This window comes from Elephas maximus, chromosome 21, assembly GCF_024166365.1.
Source record: "Elephas maximus indicus isolate mEleMax1 chromosome 21, mEleMax1 primary haplotype, whole genome shotgun sequence".
Classification (NCBI taxonomy): Eukaryota; Metazoa; Chordata; class Mammalia; order Proboscidea; family Elephantidae; genus Elephas; species Elephas maximus.
The window spans coordinates 40,104,839-40,121,876 of NC_064839.1; the positions used below are offsets into that span (position 1 = coordinate 40,104,839).

Genomic DNA, 17,038 nt, shown 5'->3' on the forward strand with positions numbered 1-17,038 from the left:
TTTCCTTTTCACCCTTCTTCTGGAGAGGGTGATGGAGTGCAGTGGGGGACTCCTGCAAGCCTTCTCTTAGACCCAGGCTGGTCCTCTGAAACCAGGGGAGAGAGTGTGTATGTGTGTTTGGGGAAGTCAGGGGTTGAGGGGAATCGGATTAAGCAGTATTTCTGAGAAGAGCAAAGAGGGCTCTTTTGATGAGAGTGAATTCGACAGGGAGCATGGTCCTTGTCTCCAAGTGATGCTAAAAGTTGAGCATTGAATTTATCTCTTCCTTCTTGAAGCCCTAGGCTCTGCCTTCGGCTCTAATGCTGTGGTAGTGGTTATTGCTTTGGTTATATCCCAACAAAGGCCTCTAGGATAGGCTGTGAAAACACCTCACCAACTCTCACCTCTTGAAAGAGGGTGAGGCCTGGCGTTGAGACCTGGGATCTGTTCTCTGAGGTCAGCTGTCCCTTGACATACCCTTGGAAGGGCAACCCTCCTTGGAGGAAGGCTGGCTATGGGCAGGTGACAGGCTGGAAAAGCTGGAGGGAATCCTTAACACAGAGGAACTCTATTGCTGTGCTCCTTGAAAGAGGAAGAAGCTGACCTGATTGTTTCTAGAGAGAATGCACAAGGCCCTAGAAAGAAGGGCTTTGCCAAGGAGCAGTGATGTGGGCCCTGACAAGGAGGGAGAGGGCTAGGGCTCTTCCTGTGCTGGCTTCCACCCCCTGGTATTGATCAATAAACATTTGCTGATTGAACACATTCTTTGCTTTTCTCTTGAGATTCAAAGCATACTCCAGTGACCTAGACAAGTGCAGAAGGAAAATGAGGACCTTGAGCATCTTCTCTGTTGTTCTTCATTATACTTCGTGCTATGATTAAGTTAAGGATCATGAACAGTGATGAATAGCCAGCTCACCTGGTACTTTGAGTCTTATCTTTTTTTTTAAATAATATTTTACTGAGGTTTTGGTGAAAGTTTACACAAGTTAGGTTCCCATTTGACAATTTCCACACAAATTGTTTCATGACATTAGTTACATTTATCACAACATGTCAACATTCTTTTTAATTGTATTCAGTTTGTTCCCTTCCAGTGCTCTATAATTTCCCTGCCCCCTTATCCTCTCACCTTTGGTTTTTAGTAATTGTTGACTTTCTGGTCTTGTACTGATGGTTTTTAAGTAGGGCACTGATCTTACCGGTAATATCCTTTATTTTGTGTGCCACTCTGCAATTTCACTAAAAGGCGATCTCAGGGGATAGGCTCAGTTCCAGGTTTAATGAGTGTTTCAGGGCAATAGCCTCAGGGAGTCCTCTGTTTTCTTTTGTTCCAGTTTGTCTATAAGCCTTATCTTTAGAGGAAGTCAGACCAACTGTAAGCATTATAGTCTCTTGACCCTGGGAATAGTGTGGTAAAGTTTAATTGCTCCTTGGAGGCAGATTGTCAGAGGGTAGAGATGTGGCAAGGAAGATGAAGATCTAAAGCCTGAGCTCTCCAGACTCCTCTGGCTCCCCAGTACCACCATTTATTCATCTCCCAGACTCCTGCAAAAGTCCCCAAAGGAACTTAGAGTTCTCTCCCAAACTTCTACCTTTAGTAATCTCCCACCCATCTCCTGCCTCTCTTAATATATGAGGCTTTCAGCCTGGGGAGAAACCCCTTATTAACTTTGTCTTTTCGGAAATCTTGCTGCTGACCTGTGGCTGGAGATGGGTGGACAACTGGGGATGTTTAGAACGAGCTCAGGTCAGGTGTCTGTTCTATGTGACCTGATGAAGTGTCACCTGGGGAAGAGGTGACAGACTCAATGGCCTGTGAGCTCTGCCACAGATGTACACACACAGGACTCTTCTCTGCTCAGCCTAAGGGTAAGGGTCCACTGAGGTAGTGCTGACTCTTGAGTCCTTAAGTCTACTCTATCCACTCAGCCTGCCTGGCAGCTGCTGCCTGCCACTGGGGCAGCAAAAGGGGGTAGGGCAGTGCCTGTGATTTCCCAGGAAATGAAGAAAGACAGTGGCAGTGCTGACCTGGGAGAGGCAGGAGTGGAGAGTGGTGCTGGTGACCCTGAGCCAGGGCTGTGCAGGAGGGGTTATGCCTTGGGATACCTGTGCAGGGTCACGGACTCTAGTCCAGAAGGAATCATCCAAGTTGGGGCTGGGGCTAATAGAGCTGTGGCCCTCAGCCCTGCCCAACCCAGGACCACAAGTCCTGAGCTAGGAGGTTTATACCTTAATCCTTACAGAAACCCTTCAAGGTGGGTGATATTCCCATTTTATAGATAATGAAACAGATCGGAGACATTAAATGGTTAACAGTCAGCAAGTAGAAAAGCTAGAATTTTAATCCAAGGTTAGACACTTTTTTTATTTTGGAAGACTTGTGGAAAGCTACTTTGAGCTGGGGAGAAAAGATGCAAGATCTGGAAAGCCTAGTTAGGGAGGACTACAGGCAGTAGCTTGATGTACTTAGGGGAGTAATCAGAGAGAGTTCCAGTTTAGCAGCCCTAATGTGTCTGCTGACATAAACTTAAGAGCAGAACATTTAAGTTTGTCTGTTCCCACAGTCCAAGTAGCTTCTGTAGCTTCTACACACACCCTCCCTTTCCCATTGCCTCAGATTTACTAAATCTGGTTTGTTCCTGATGATTTTTGGTGGTCCAGGAGAAGTTAGAGAAAGCTCTCATTTTTATAATGTCAGAGTTGGAAGAGTGGGGGCAGAATATAATTATTACTTCCATTGGCGCACTTGTGTAGGATTTATAAAAATGGTTTCAAAGCACTTTTTCATAACTATTATGTCTTCTCATTCTTATAACCCTGGGGAGCAGATATATAGAGATTATACTCAATTAAGCAAATATTTATTGATGCCTAGGTCACTATGAGTCAAAATCGATTTGATTGCACCTAACCACAAAACAACTACTATACGTAGAGCAATGTTAAGTCCTACAGTGATACAGAGATGAAGAATAAAATAACATGGTCTGTACTCATGGAGCTTATATTTGAAGCAAGGAGGATAGACATGTGTCTTTTTAGCTTCAGTGTAGGATCTTAATAAATGTGTTCCAAATTAGTTCATGACCCCTAGAGGGTAGGGTATGGTGAGAGATGAGGTGTGGGCATGGAGCCTGGTTTGGGGATCTTTTTATAAAGGACGAAGGTGAGAATGGTTGTTGAGCTAAGCAGTGAGCAGTCCATGCAAGGAGCCCTGGTGGCATAATGGTTAAATGCTTAGGTGCTAATCAAAAGGTTGGTAGTTGGCATCCACCCAGCGGCTCCGTGGGAGAAAGACCTGGTGATCTGTTCTCGTAAAGATTACAGCCTAGAAAACCCCATGGGGCAGTTCTACCCTGTCACATGGGGCCGCTGTGAAGCAAATTGACTAGACGGCACCTACCAACAACAACGCTAGGTTATCTCAATCAGCTTCCTTCAATCTGCTGGCCGGAGTTCTATGAATCATCTTAGAGATGGTTTGATATCCCCTCCCAGGGGACTGATATTGGTAGGTACCCCCAGTTCCCTGGTACAGATAGTTTAATTCAATTCATCCAGTCAAGATAATCCTGTAAATTTAAGCTCCAAATACATAGCGGTAATACAGGAAAAGATGAAATGCACCCCCCCCACACACAAAGATAAACATCCTTGTGGAGAGACTGCAACAGGAACACAAAGATGAAAGCAGGATGAAGCTGTGCAGTGCAGTGAATTACTTAATATGGCTCTTCTAGCCATAGACTTTGTGACTCCCACGCAGTGATTGGGTGGGACTATGCAAATAAGATATATGAAACTGTGATAGTTAAGGTTATGTGTCATCTTGGCTGGGCCATGATTTTCATTGGTTTGGAGTTATATAATGATATAATTTGGCAGTTATGTAATGATGTAGCCATCCTCCATTTTGTGATCTGATATAATTATCCTCCATTTTGTGATGTGTTATAAATCCTAGCCTCTATACCTGTGGTTATGGTCCCGTTTCGCAGTGAGTTGTCCACTATGTTAATGAGGCAGGGTTAGGGTGGGATGTATTGAGCCACTGCCTTATTAGAGGATGTGACTCAAGTCACCACCTTTACCACCCTTATTCAAGTCATACTCTTACTTGAGTCACACCTTTTATCTTACAAGAAATAAAAGAAGAAAGAAGTCCCTCAGGCGTTGGGGAAGGGGACCCAGTACCACCAAGGAGAAGAGCTCAGAGTGGAGCATGTCCTTTGGACCTAGGATCCCTGTGCTGAGAACCTTCTAGATCTGGGAGACAGAGGAATTGTAACATGGAAGACAGCAAGAGATGGCAAGAAGCAGTGGCAGAGAAACGGTGGCAGCAAAGGCAGCAGGCTTGCTGACCCATGGAACGAGGAAGCTGAGTGCCTTCTGACTGAGTCTTTCTGGCAGAGTGGGGTGGCCCCAGATACTTGGTGGAGCTAAAGAGCTTGGTGACACTTGCCCTAGCAGGGCAGAGGCTGGGCCGAGGGACTAAGGGGCCAAGCACCAGAGAGAGGCCTACCTGAGGGCCTGGCTGAAAAGAGGCTGTACTGATTGAAGAACTGTATCCTGAATCCTTCCTGATCCTGAATTATAACCTATTACTTCCCTAATAAACCCCATAACTGTGAGTATGCTCTGTGAGTTTTGTATGGCCATTGCAGTGAATCATTGAATCCAGCAGAGAAGTAGAGTGCCATGGGAGGAATGGCTGGTGTCAGAATTTGTAAAAAGGTTGGGGAGAGGAGGTATGTCTGGCCTCTGCCTCGTAGGAATCAGCCTTGGGCTCTTGTGAAGTTAAAGGAGGTCACATGCCTCCACCACCCTGTTTTTATAAGCTGCAGGCTTGCTGGTTCCTGAGCCTGGAACCAGGCATAAGGGCTGGAAATTTGGGGTAGCAAGGCTGTAAAGTGCTCCACATATTGCTTGAACTTAGGACCTGGGATGGGGTTCTCGAAAGTAGGCTGAAAAAAGTTGCTGTCAACTATTCCCTTGGGCTGTGGCTTAAAATGATGTTTACTTAGGCCTTACAGCCTACACTTAAGCTGAACTGCTTGTAGAAGACTTTGGTTCTAGACTGGGGAAGCGAAGGGACGTGCGTAAGACAGCTATGAGAACTCCTAGATAGGGAGGGAAAAGTAACGTTTCTAGTAATACAAGAGATAAGTGTATGGGAAAAATCAAATCCCACCTTTGTCTTAACTACACTGTATGCATTGATCAAATCAATTCTGTTCTGTTCTACTTTTGTTCTGGTAACAGGTGCACAAGCAGTGCTTCTTCCTCTGACCCTAACTACCTGGAGCTAGGTCAGGTCTCATAGGTTGGAAGACACAGTCCTCCAGACTGCCAAGTCTACTCAAGACCTCAGATGCTAGCCACAGGTCTGGGAGTCCTAATGACGACGCCCTTACTTCTGACCTGCTGGCTACAAATTTGAAGTTTTTCCACCATTCCTTCAGGATGCCAGCTGTAAGTTCAGGGACCCTAAGGGTCCCTCACTTCAGATCTGCAGGATACAAATTTGGGGGTTCCTGCTATCCCCTCAGAATGTCAGTCCCATCACTTCTGACATGTTGCCTCTCGCTACTCCCTTGGATTTGATAATTTGCTTAAACGACTCACAGAATTTACAGAAAATGCTCTACTTATGATTATGGTTTTATTACAACAAAAAGGATACAAATGAAGAGGGCAGGTCTGGGAGGGTTCTAGCTCCAATGTGAAGCTTCTGTTTCTCAAAAAGGGACGCACTACCCTCCCATGTGCATTTATATGTTTCACCAACCAGGAGGCCCATGAAGCTTTCATGTCCAGAGCCTCTGTTGGGCTTCATTATGTAGTCATGATTGATTGAATCAGCCTACCTCCCTGAGGTCAATGGATAGCATATCAAGTGGTGGTCTTTCTGGCCTGGCCAGCCCCTGTCTGAGTCACCTCATCAGGTGTGGTCTGAAGGCCTAGGAAATTCCAAGGACTTAGTTCTCTCTCAGGCAGGGCTTCAAACTAGTTCTTCCCAGTTGGATCATGGCCAAGGAAGCAAAACTAGAACAGACCTGAGTTTTCAAAATTTGGTTGAATTGGAATGATAGCTGGAACTGGAAAAATTACATGTCGAAGCCCTGCTAGACACTTAATCTCCCTCAAGGAAACATGGGCAGCATACACATTACATGGAAATAAATAAACAGGCATCTAGACATTTAAAAAAAAATGAGTTTTTGGTGAAAGTTTACACAGCGAGTTAGGTTCCTATTGTCTTGCCCATCAGATTTTGAACACAGTCAGAAACAGCAGTGCCCCACTCAAAGATGGAGGCAGACTGCACTGCTTTGAATGCGTGTCACTCTCCACAGTCCTGCCAGTAATTCAGTCTTATGCATAGGGCTTCTGCAAGGGCTCACTATGCCTCTTCTGGGTCTCTCATTTTGGGGCTTTGACCCATAATTTTTCCTGTTCCGGTTATCATTCTGGATTAACCAAATTTTACAACTTCAAGTCTGTTCTGGTTTTACTTAGTCTTCATGACTGAACCAGGAAGAACCAGTTCAAAGCCCTGCTCTCAGGAATCAAGAACAAAGACCAAATTACTTTAGGTAAAATTAATTCGAACTCCACAATAAGCTTAAACATTAAAGTTCTAAAACATGCAAAGAAAACTAATGTGAAAAATAGTAAGATCAAAAAAGAATTTATCCTACAAGAAATGAAAATAACAGAGTAATTGGGAAATGTCTTTGATATAAATAGGTTTAGGACCCTCGAAGAGATAAGGAAACACTAAATCCATTACAGAAAAGAAAGGGAAGTTATGAAAGGAAACAAAACAAGAAAGTGTGAATATGAAAAAATGCCTATTAAAAATTCTAGAAATGAAAAATCATGTCATTAGAATTTGAAATTCAAGAGTTAATGTTAGCATGGATAGAGAATTCATGAGTTGGAAGATAGTACTGAGGAATTCGTCTAGAATGCAGTGCAGATATGGAGAACAGATTGAAAGGCTTCAGCATGTTTCTAGTAGGAATTCCAGATATGAATAGAGGAAATAGCAGAGAAATAATAGTTGAAGCAGTAATGGCTGAGCGTTTCAGAAGAGAAAAAACAGCATGAACACTGGACAAATAGACACCTAGACTTTTTTTTTTTTTAATAATATTGAGTTTTTGGTGAAAGTTTACACAGCAAGTTAGGGTTCTATTTGAATTTCCACACAGATTGTTCCCTGACATTAGTTACATTTATCACAATGTGTCAGCATTCTCTTTAATTGTGTTCAGTTTGTTCCTTTTCCAGTACTCCAGTTTCCTTGCTCCCTTATCTTCTCATCTTTGCTTTTGAGTAATTGTTGACCTTTTGGTCTCATACTGATGGTTTTTAAGTAGCGCACTGATCTTACTGGTAATACCCTATTTTGTGTGTCACTCTGCTGTTTCACCAAAAGGTGATCTCCGGGGATAGGTTCAGTTCTAGATTTAAAACTGTCTCAGGGCCATAGTCTCAGGGAGTCTCTGTTCTCTACTGTTCCAGTTTGTCTGGCGTTTTTTTTTTTTTTTAATAAGAATTTGAGTTCTCCATATTTTTCTCATTCTGCCCGGGACTAACTATTGTGACCCCATTCAGAACAGTCAGTGGTGGTAGTCGGGCACCATCTAGTTCTTCTGGTCTCAGGGTAGATGAGGTTGTGGCTCATGTAGACTTCTTTCTTCTCTATGCTTTTGATTGATTACCTTCTTACTGTTTTCTCCTGGTGCGTAGAGACCGGTAATTGTGCCTTAGTTGAATGCTTGAAAGCTTTTAAGACCCCAGATGCTACTCACTTCACTAGGAAGCAGATCATGTTTTTTGTGAACTATGTTATGCCAGTTGACTGAGTTGTCCTGTGAAACTATGGTCCTAAGCCTTCAAGCCCAGAAAACCAATGTTGGAAGGTATTTGGTTATATCTGAGGAGTATCCATATTTGTGTCTTCTATGAATATATGTGCCTGCACCCACATATTTGTACATGTTCCTGTGGATAACTTCTGTCTGTTCTAACCTATGTACACATCTGTACCTAACCATATACTAATTTCTCTGTACCCATCCATATGTGTTCAAATGCTTGATTTTACTTTGGTTGTGCTGTTCTCATTACATCCACATTCAGTGCCACTTTTCCCATCACCAAAAATAACTGGTCTCTACTGTGTAAAGTGTACTTCCCCCCCACCCCTCTCCTTGGTAACCACCAGTGAACATTTGTCTCTCTCCCTATTTATGTATTCTTGTCTTCTTATAAAAGAGAGATCATACAATATTTGTCCTTATATGCTTGACTTATTTTATTTAGCATTATGTCTTCCAGGTCCAGTCACATTACAGTATGTTTTGCAGACTAATCATTGTTCTTCATGGTTGTGTGGTATTCCATTGTATGTATGTACCACAGTTTGCTTCATCTGTTGATAGACATTTCAGTTATTTCCATTTATTTGCTACTGTGAATAAAGCAGCAGTAAACACAGGTGTGCATATGTCTGTTTGTGTCATTATTTTTAGGTCTGTAGGGTGTATACCGGAAACCCTGGTAGCGTAGTGGTTAAGTGCTACGGCTGCTAATCAAGAGGTCGGCAGTTCGAATCAGCCAGGCACTCCTTGGAAACTCTATGGGGCAGTTCTACTCTGTCCTGTAGGGTCACTATGAGTAGGAATCGACTTGAAGGCAGTGGGTTTGGTTTTGGTTTTTGGTTTTAGGGTATATACCTAGGAGTGGGATTGCTGGTAAGGTAGTTCTATTTCAGATTTTTTGAGAAAGTGCCATATCATTTTCCATAGTGGTTTTCCCATTTTACAGTCCCACCAGCAATGGATAAGGGTTCCAGTCTCCCCACATCCACGACAACATTTCCTGCTATGTGTTTTTTTTTTTTTTTTTAATCCATGCCATTTTAGCCAGGGGTAAGATGGTATCTCATTGTAGTTTTGATTTACATCTCTCTAATGGCTAATGGGAAACCCTGGTGGTGTAGTAGTTAAGAGCTACAGCTGCTAACCAAAAGGTCGGCAGTTTGAATTCACCAGGTGCTCCTTGGAAACCATATGGGGCAGTTCTTCTCTGTCCTATAGGGCTGCTATGAGTTGGAATTGACTCGACAGCAATGGGTTGGGTTTGGTTTTGGAATGGTTAATGATTGTGAACATCTTTTCATACGCTTGTTGGCTGCTTGGATGTCCTCTTTGGTGAAGGTTCTATTCATGTCCTTTGCCCATTTTGTGATTGGGTGTTTGTCTTTTTTTTATTGCGTTAATGCAGATTTCTATAGATTTTAGAGATTAGACCATTATATGTTTCCAAAGATTTTTTTCCCAGCCTGTAGGTTGTCTATTTACTCTTTTAATAAAGTCTTTTGATGAGCATAAGTTTTTAATTTTTATGTGGTCCCATTTATCTATTTTCTTCTATTTGTGCATTTGTTTTAATGTTTGTTATCCTATTTTTACAAAAGATTAAATCTCATGGTTTTCTTCCTATATTGTTTTTCCAGGAATTTTATTATTTTAGGTTTAACATTTAGGTCTTTTATGCATTCTGAGTTAGTTTTTGCGTATGGTGTGAGGTATGGGTCCTGTTTCATTTTTCTATAGGTGGATATCCAGTTTTGCCAGCATCCTTTATTAAAGAGACTGTTTCTGCCCCACTGAATGGACCTTGACCCCTTGTTGAAAATCAGTTGTCCATAGATGGCTGGGTTTAATTCTGAGTTCTTAATTCTATTCCATGTTCTATGTGTCCGTCGTTGAACCAATACCAGGTTGTTTTGATTACAGTGGCTGTATAGTATGTTTTGATATTGGGAAGTGTGAGGCCTCCTGCTTTGTTCTTTTTCTTCAATATTGCTTTCACTATTCAGGGTTTCTTTCCTTTCCATATGAAGCTGGTGACCCCTGGACATTTTATAGTGAAACTGTAGACAAGAATAAAGAGAAAATGCTAAAAACTACCAGAGAAAAAAAGAATTCAAAGAAGTGACAATTAGACTGGCAGACAACATCTCATCAATGTTAGATGCCAGAAGATATTAGAGCTTTGGTGGCGCAGTGGTTAAGCTCTTGTCTGCTGACTGAAAGGTCAGACTGTTTAATCCACCAGCTGCTCTGCAGGAGAACAACGTGGAAATCTACTTCTGTAGAGTTTACAGCCTTGGAAACCCAGTGGGACAGTTCAACTCTGTACTGTAGGGTTGCTGTGAGTCAGAATTAACTTGATGGCAAGGAGTTTGGCTTTTTTTTTTTAGTTTTATCTTAGTGAAACTACTTGTCAACCTAGAAGTCCCATATCCAGCTGGACACCCTAGTTTTACCACCTATTAAAAACAAAGAGACAAACCCACTGCTGTCGTGTGGATTCCTATTCATAGTGACCCTATAAGACAGAGTATAGTGCCCCACCGGGCTTCTAAGGCTGTAATCTTTATGGAAGCAAACTGCCACATCTTTTTCTGTGGTAGCGGCTGGTGGGTTCAGGCCGTCAACTATTCGGTTAGCAGCTGAGTGCCTAACCACTGCACCACCAGAGCTCCTTTTTAATCGCCAATAGACCCTTGCTAAAAGAACTACTAAAGGTATACTTCAGTAAGAAGAAAAGTAAACCTAGAGGAAAGGAGCCAACAGCAAGCACAGAAATTAATAATGTTGGTAAGTTTGACTGTCAACAGTATATCACAATGCTTTCTGTTACAAGTAACAGAATAACTTACAGTGACTTAAACTATAAAAAAATATATATTTAATTAGTCCATAATGAGAAGTCTATAGGTAGGGAGGTCCAGGCCTGGGGCAGTGGTCCAGTAATGACATGAAGGATGCTGGATCATTCCATCTTTCTGCTGTGCCATCCTAGTGGTGTAAGGTGTCCCGTCTATGGTCGTGAGATGACGCTGCAGCTCCAAATGCTGGTATCAGCACCCTATATCTTCCCAAGCAAGAAGGCAAGGAGATGCTAGAGAAAGGAAGTTTTCTCCTCGTGTGCTGCTTTTTCAAGGAGGACAGCCTTTCCAAGAAAACCCCAGCAAACATCCCCTTATGTCTCATTGGCCCAAAGTGGCCCATCCTTAGATGAATTCCTGATGAAAGGGAACAGGCTTACTGCAGCTGGCTTTGACCAAGCTTGCTTCATCTCCTGGGACTGAGTCCTCAGCCACCTGAACAAAATCAGGATTCTGTGGGCAAGGAAGAAGGGGGAATGGCACTTGGTAGGCAACCAACAGGGTCTGCCACAGATGGCAAAACACAGCAACAGAAAAACAGTATCTGATTTGTTTTTTTAATTAAAAAAAAGATAAAATTGTGGACCACATTATCAAGGTAGAATAAAGTAGGGAATTTCATCATTAAATCTCACCAAGATTCTGCCCTGTTTAAGAGAAGAGCACTACTGAAAAACTGTAGACTTTGTTAGAAAAATGTCCGTATGCTAACAACTTAAGATAACTGTTAAAAGAAGAGGAGGGAAAAGAAGGGGTGGGCGTGGGAATAATGTGTCAATCCAACAGAAGTCATGAAAAGAGAAAAAAGCTGAAAAAAAAAAAGAGGAAACAAAGAATAAGTAACATAAGTCCAATTACGTAAATATAGTGAATTAAACTCACATATTAGAAAATCACCAGACTATCAGACTGAATAAATAGCAAATAAGAGCATGGAACATGGAGAAATCTGGTCAGCTGGAAACAGGGACTTAAAAGGAGCCATTTTATATTCTTTCCCCATCTTTTTCCTTCTCTCCTTAACTATTTTTCTCTGACCTACCTGCCTAGCTATTGAGATAACTTTGTTTTTCTAGGTTTTGCTTCCTGCCCTAATATTAATATGCATTAAAACAAATTCCAGGACTTCCGTCCCCTATAAGACACAAACCAAACCATCTTGGGGCTCCCTCCTGAGGGAGTAAGTATGGTGTAGAGCTGGCCTGGGCAGAGCAGACGGTTGATCTGAGGAACCCTAGATCCCACTTTTCTCCCAGTCCCACCCCTTCCCCCTGCCTCTGAGCCCAGCATTGCTCCCCTAACTAAGAGGCTCTTCCTTAGGGTACAACACTGGTCCTCTTGTAGTGGAGACTAATGGTTTATATCTGTAGGACTTTACACTGGGTTTTTTTGGGTTACATTGAAAGCAGTAGTTATGATCATTAGTTTGAACATGTTTGTCAGGTCTTCTGATATTTCCTGACTCTGGGCAATATCAGAGATAGGTAAAATGAGATTTCAGACTGGATGAACAAGCCGTGGCTAGGTGTCTTGCAGGAAGGCAGGGGCTGGACAGGAGGAAACTGCCTGAGGGTTTGTAACTGGGGAGCGGGGAGGGGCTAAGCCATTAGGATAGCTGTGAGGGGTCTGAGCCAGAGGCTGGTGCCAGGATGTTGCAATGCAGATGATGTCAGTGAGGCCAGCATTCTATGGCGAAATGACTAGATCTCACACACACGGTGAGGACATGCCTCCCTGGGTTTGTGTGGTGTGTGTGTGTGTGTGTGGTGTGTGTGGTGTGTTGTGTGCTTATGTAAGGGAGGGGCTATGTGTGGTATATGTGTGTGTGTGGTGTGTTGTGTGCTTGTGTAAGGGAGGGGCTATCAGGCCTCTTCCTCACGATAGTGACTGGCTCCACTGGGAACCTTCTGCTAGGGTTGGCTGTTACCACACCCAGGAAGCAGGGAGTTTGCTGGGTCGATAAGTTGGCAGAGGTTTGGGCCAGTGGGAACCCTTCAATGGTCATACCCCTCTTAGTGTGGAAAAGCTGCTTTGGAAGGCAGTGGACGGCTGTGGAAGGAGTGCTGCACTTGGAACCATCACATCTGAAGTGACATTAAAGCATTCTTGCTCACCGTTTGGCTGGCCTTATTCTCTTTGCCTGGGGACTTCTGTGAACACCAGATGAGAGACTGTACCCAAAGATACTCTGAAACTCATGAAACATCATGTAATCCGAGTAATCTAATCTGTGGTTGACACCTTTAGAAAGAGCCTGGGCTGGGTGTTTTTTCATTCTCCCCACAACTCCCAGGGGCAAGCATCTCCCATCCCCCCATCCCAAGCCCATCTCAGGGGCCTTATTTTGATGTTTCTTTTCTCTGCCTGCCAAGAAGATTGTGTCCAGCTGTGCTGGCCTGAGGCCTGCTGTCCTGTGCTTCATTAGGTTAATTCTGCAGCTCATCTCCCCGGAACTGACAGGAGGATGGCTCTAAAACCGACACAGCCTCCAAAACACAGCCACCCCCAGACTGTTCTCTTGGGGTACCCTTTGTTCCTCAGCCCATTGCTCTCCTGATTTTCCTTTACTTTACCTGAAGGTAGCCTGGGCTTCCTCTGAGCTTCCATGGTTCCCTGTCCTCGGTGCAATTACTCACGTGTGTACCCCCTGATTGGTGGAAGGCTCTGGAGAAGGGAGATGGCCTCATCTACTCTTCAAGGCCCTTGCTAGCCCTGACCTTTTGGATCTCAGTTCAGCGTCATCATCTTGAGTGGCCAGCCATTCAGGGGATGTTTATCGTTAAATGGTCTCACCAAATTTGCCTAATTTGTGACCCACAAACCTCTTATAAGACCATTATATTGCCTTACGACCCTACTAAATTTCTCTAGTTACTCCCCTTCTCTCTTAGATGACTGTTTCACGTCTCATCTCTCTGAATTTCCAACCCCAGCAGTAGTAAGCCCTGAATGATCAGCCCCGCTGTGCCTGTGGCCCTGTGCTCTGCTTTCCTCCTGTTACACACACACACCCGCTCCACTTACGCACAGACGGCCCCCATCTCCTCTTGTTACTCAAGGACTTTCCCTCTCAGTTATTCTCTTTCCTGCGTGATTAACTTCACCCTCTCTATTAAATCATTCCCCTCAGTGTGCAAGTGTTCTGTAATGTCTCCCAAATTAACCCTTCATTCTCCTTTCTTATATTCAGCTCACTCTTTTGAACACCTTTATTCACATACCATACAGTTGACCATTTAAAGTGTTCAGTTGCTTTAAAAATTTTCATACGGTTGTGCAACCATCACTACAATCTAAGTTTAGAATATTTCATCACTCCAAAAAGAAACTCCATATCCATGAGCAGTAGCTTCCCATTCTTCCTTACCCTCTACGCCCTCCCCGGGCCCTAATCAATAACCAGCGCCATTGAGTTGATTCCAACTCATGGCGACCCCATGTGCGTCAGAGTAGGACTGTGCTCCATAGGGTTTTTGGTGGCTGATTTTTTTGGAAGTAGATCGCCCAGCCTTTCTTCTGAGGCACTTCTTGACGTGACCTTAGGCAAGTCCCTTCACGTCTCTGAGCATCGTTTTTCACCCAAAATATTGTCCCCCTTATTGCAACATGCTAGTTCTGTTCCCTGGTGGCTTTGTGGTTTGGCTTGGCCCCAGGAAGCTGAGCTTCCAGGAACAGAGAGGGCAGCTGGTTCCTTGAATGCAGGGGCCTGAGGGATCTACTGCAGCTGCTGGCTGCAGCCAGAGGACTCTGGATGGACTGGCCCCAGCTGGAGCTTTCAACAAGGAGGTGGGTGGGTGGGGCTGCAGCCCCAGGGGCCGGGTCAAAACTGGAGCAAGCCAGATTTGAAGAGGAGATGTGGGAGAGGAGAGACAGCCAGGTTTGAGTGATTCCTGTGGCCTGGAGCCAGGGCTCCCCTGTCAGCTCTGTCCCTGACTCTTGGTGCAGCTCCTTTGTATGTGGCATGGCTTTAAGTTCCTGTCCTTAGGGCTAGTAGCTAAATCACCCCGGGCAGGTGGCCACTTGTCTCAGCTCTTGTCCTACTGGGCCACATAGGAGCCTCAGGCTGGGTGCTACCTGGGACCCTGGGGTTCATGTAGTTGCAATACAGAGAAGAAGGCAACTGAGGCCCAGAGGGGTGGGTGGTGGTATTAAACCCAACAACCTGGTTCACCTGATGCAGGTTCTTTCCCTGAACCAGAGCTGGAGCACTCTTAGTGGCTCACAGATTTGCCCCAGAAATGCCTCAGGGGTAATCCACAACCGGGAGATAAGAAGAGGAGCAAAATCACAGGGACTGGGCCCAGCTTTCCCTTCTCACTCTGAGGGGCCTCACACAGGCACTTAGAGGAGATGGAGACTCCCGTGTCAGGGCAAAGGAGTCAGTACTCGCAGTCCCCTGGGATCTTCTCCTGGCTATTTTCTCTAGGTCTCACCTGAAATTAACTGCATATAGCCTGACTAGGAACCCTCTAAATCTGGTTCTTTCAGTGGTTTGCTGTATGACTCTGGGGAGTCACTTTACCTTTTTGTTTACCTACTGGCTAATCAGTGAGAATGCAGGGCTAATCTCATCCTCCGAGGCCTGGGAATTGCAGACAGCGATGCTGTCTGTGGATAGAGAGGGAGAAACCTTTCTTTTGTCCACCCTCTGGTTAAGTGAGCGTCTCCTCTCCTGCCAGCTGTATCCTCTCTGGGCTTTGGAAGTGGGGCTGGGGAGAGCAGGTGTGCAAGTGTGATTTATCTGCACATTATTTTTCTTCTCTGCAGTTTCAGGCTCATGCTGTGGCAGCCCAGGAGCGCCTGACAAGTGAGGGGAAGTCTGCCAGGGAATTACTGCTAGTTCAAGCTAACGGCAGGACAGGACAGCCTCAGGGGAGTGGGGATGGGCAGAGGAGTGGCCGAACCTGGGCCAGCAGCACCAGAAAGGAGGCCGCAGCCCTGGCGGGGAGCCTGGCACACACTCGGCTGACCCAGACGACAGACGTTCCAAGCAGCACCCCACTGAGCAGCAGCTGTTCCCAAGCCCCAGAGGATCCCACAGCAGGAATGGGAGCTCTGCAACCCCCTATACAACTGGAATTGAGACTGTGACCTTTGAGACAAGAGGCCAGCACCTGTGATAGGACCCAGAAGGGCAGAACCTAACGCAAGGAGGATCTTTGTCTCTGCAGCAGAGTTTCCTGACACCTACTGAGTTTCCTGGCTTTCTTCTCTCAGGGTTGGGGCCTAGTTTCCTTCCCCTGGCAGAGGGGTTGGGCCAGAAGGGCCACAGTGGGCAACACAATTGCCTGGAATCCAGGCCCCTTAAAGCCCATGTGCTCTCTGTTGTGATTGAGGTTCTAGGACTTCCCCACTGCAGGGGACGAGGGGTCGCCTCGGTGTCTGCTCATGAGCCACAAGGACCGCAGCTGCTCCAGACTGGACTGTTTCAAGCTGCCAAAGAGGGGGGCCCTCAGAGCTGGCAGTCAGCAACCTCAAGGGACTAGAAGGCTGGAAAGGACTGACCTTCCCCTTACCAGGGTGGTGGGCAAGGCAGAGCCTCTGTGGCCCAGCTAGTGACGGGGAGTCCTGATGAAGCCATAGCAGGGACCTGAGCGGCTCAGGGTATCAAGTGGCAGAGACAGGGGAGTCACTCCTGCTGACCTTGCTTTTTCCTTACACTAAGGGAAAAGTGGTGTGGGACCTCTCCTGCTGTCCCCTGCTGCAGCACGTGCCCCTATGCCCTTTGCACACAGCGCCAGAATAGGTAGGCTACACCGTGGCTGGTCCCTCAGTGGACTGGAAAAGGAGTGGCCACGGTGACCCCTGCCTAACCTCCACGCTGGTGGTCCAGCCCCCGACCACTCCACACCATGAAGTGCTCCCTGAGGTTCTGGTTCCTCTCCATGGCCTTCCTGTTGGTGTTCATCATGTCACTACTCTTCACCTACTCACACCACAGCATGACCACCCTACCCTACTTGGACTCGGGGGCCCTGGATGGCACCCACCGAGTGAAGCTGGTGCCCGGCTATGCTGGTCTACAGCGCCTCAGCAAGGAGGGGCTGGTGGGCAAGAGCTGTGCATGCCGCCGCTGCATGGGCGATACTGGGGCCTCCAGCTGGTTTGACAGCCACTTCGACAGCAACATCTCCCCAGTTTGGACCAGAGAGAACATGGATCTACCCCCGGATGTGCAGAGGTGGTGGATGGTGAGAACCATTACCCCTCCTACCACCCCTTTGGAGCCCCCTCTCCAGGGGTCTGTCCCTGCCTGCTTTGAAGTCACTCCCAGAGCCCCTCTTGGGCGTGTGCTATCTGCCGTAT

The 17,038-nt window shown here is 45.6% G+C and overlaps 1 protein-coding gene across 7 annotated transcripts in view; it reads left to right on the forward strand.

The window, feature by feature from the left end:
• The window catches only part of ST3GAL2 (ST3 beta-galactoside alpha-2,3-sialyltransferase 2), a 52,581-nt gene that overhangs the window by 21,158 nt on the left and 14,385 nt on the right, over positions 1 to 17,038 (forward strand). For 6 of the 7 annotated variants that reach the window (XR_007514753.1, XR_007514754.1, XR_007514752.1 and 3 more), the window contains exon 2: positions 15,500 to 16,923. Coding sequence is in view for 3 of the 7 variants with exons in the window: in XM_049865036.1 (XP_049720993.1) it covers positions 16,585 to 16,923 (339 nt within the window). In the remaining 4 variants the exon portion in view is untranslated. Of the gene's footprint in view, positions 1 to 4,125; positions 5,455 to 15,499; positions 16,924 to 17,038 lie in introns of all 7 variants that reach the window. The other variant, XM_049865035.1, reaches the window with a different exon arrangement.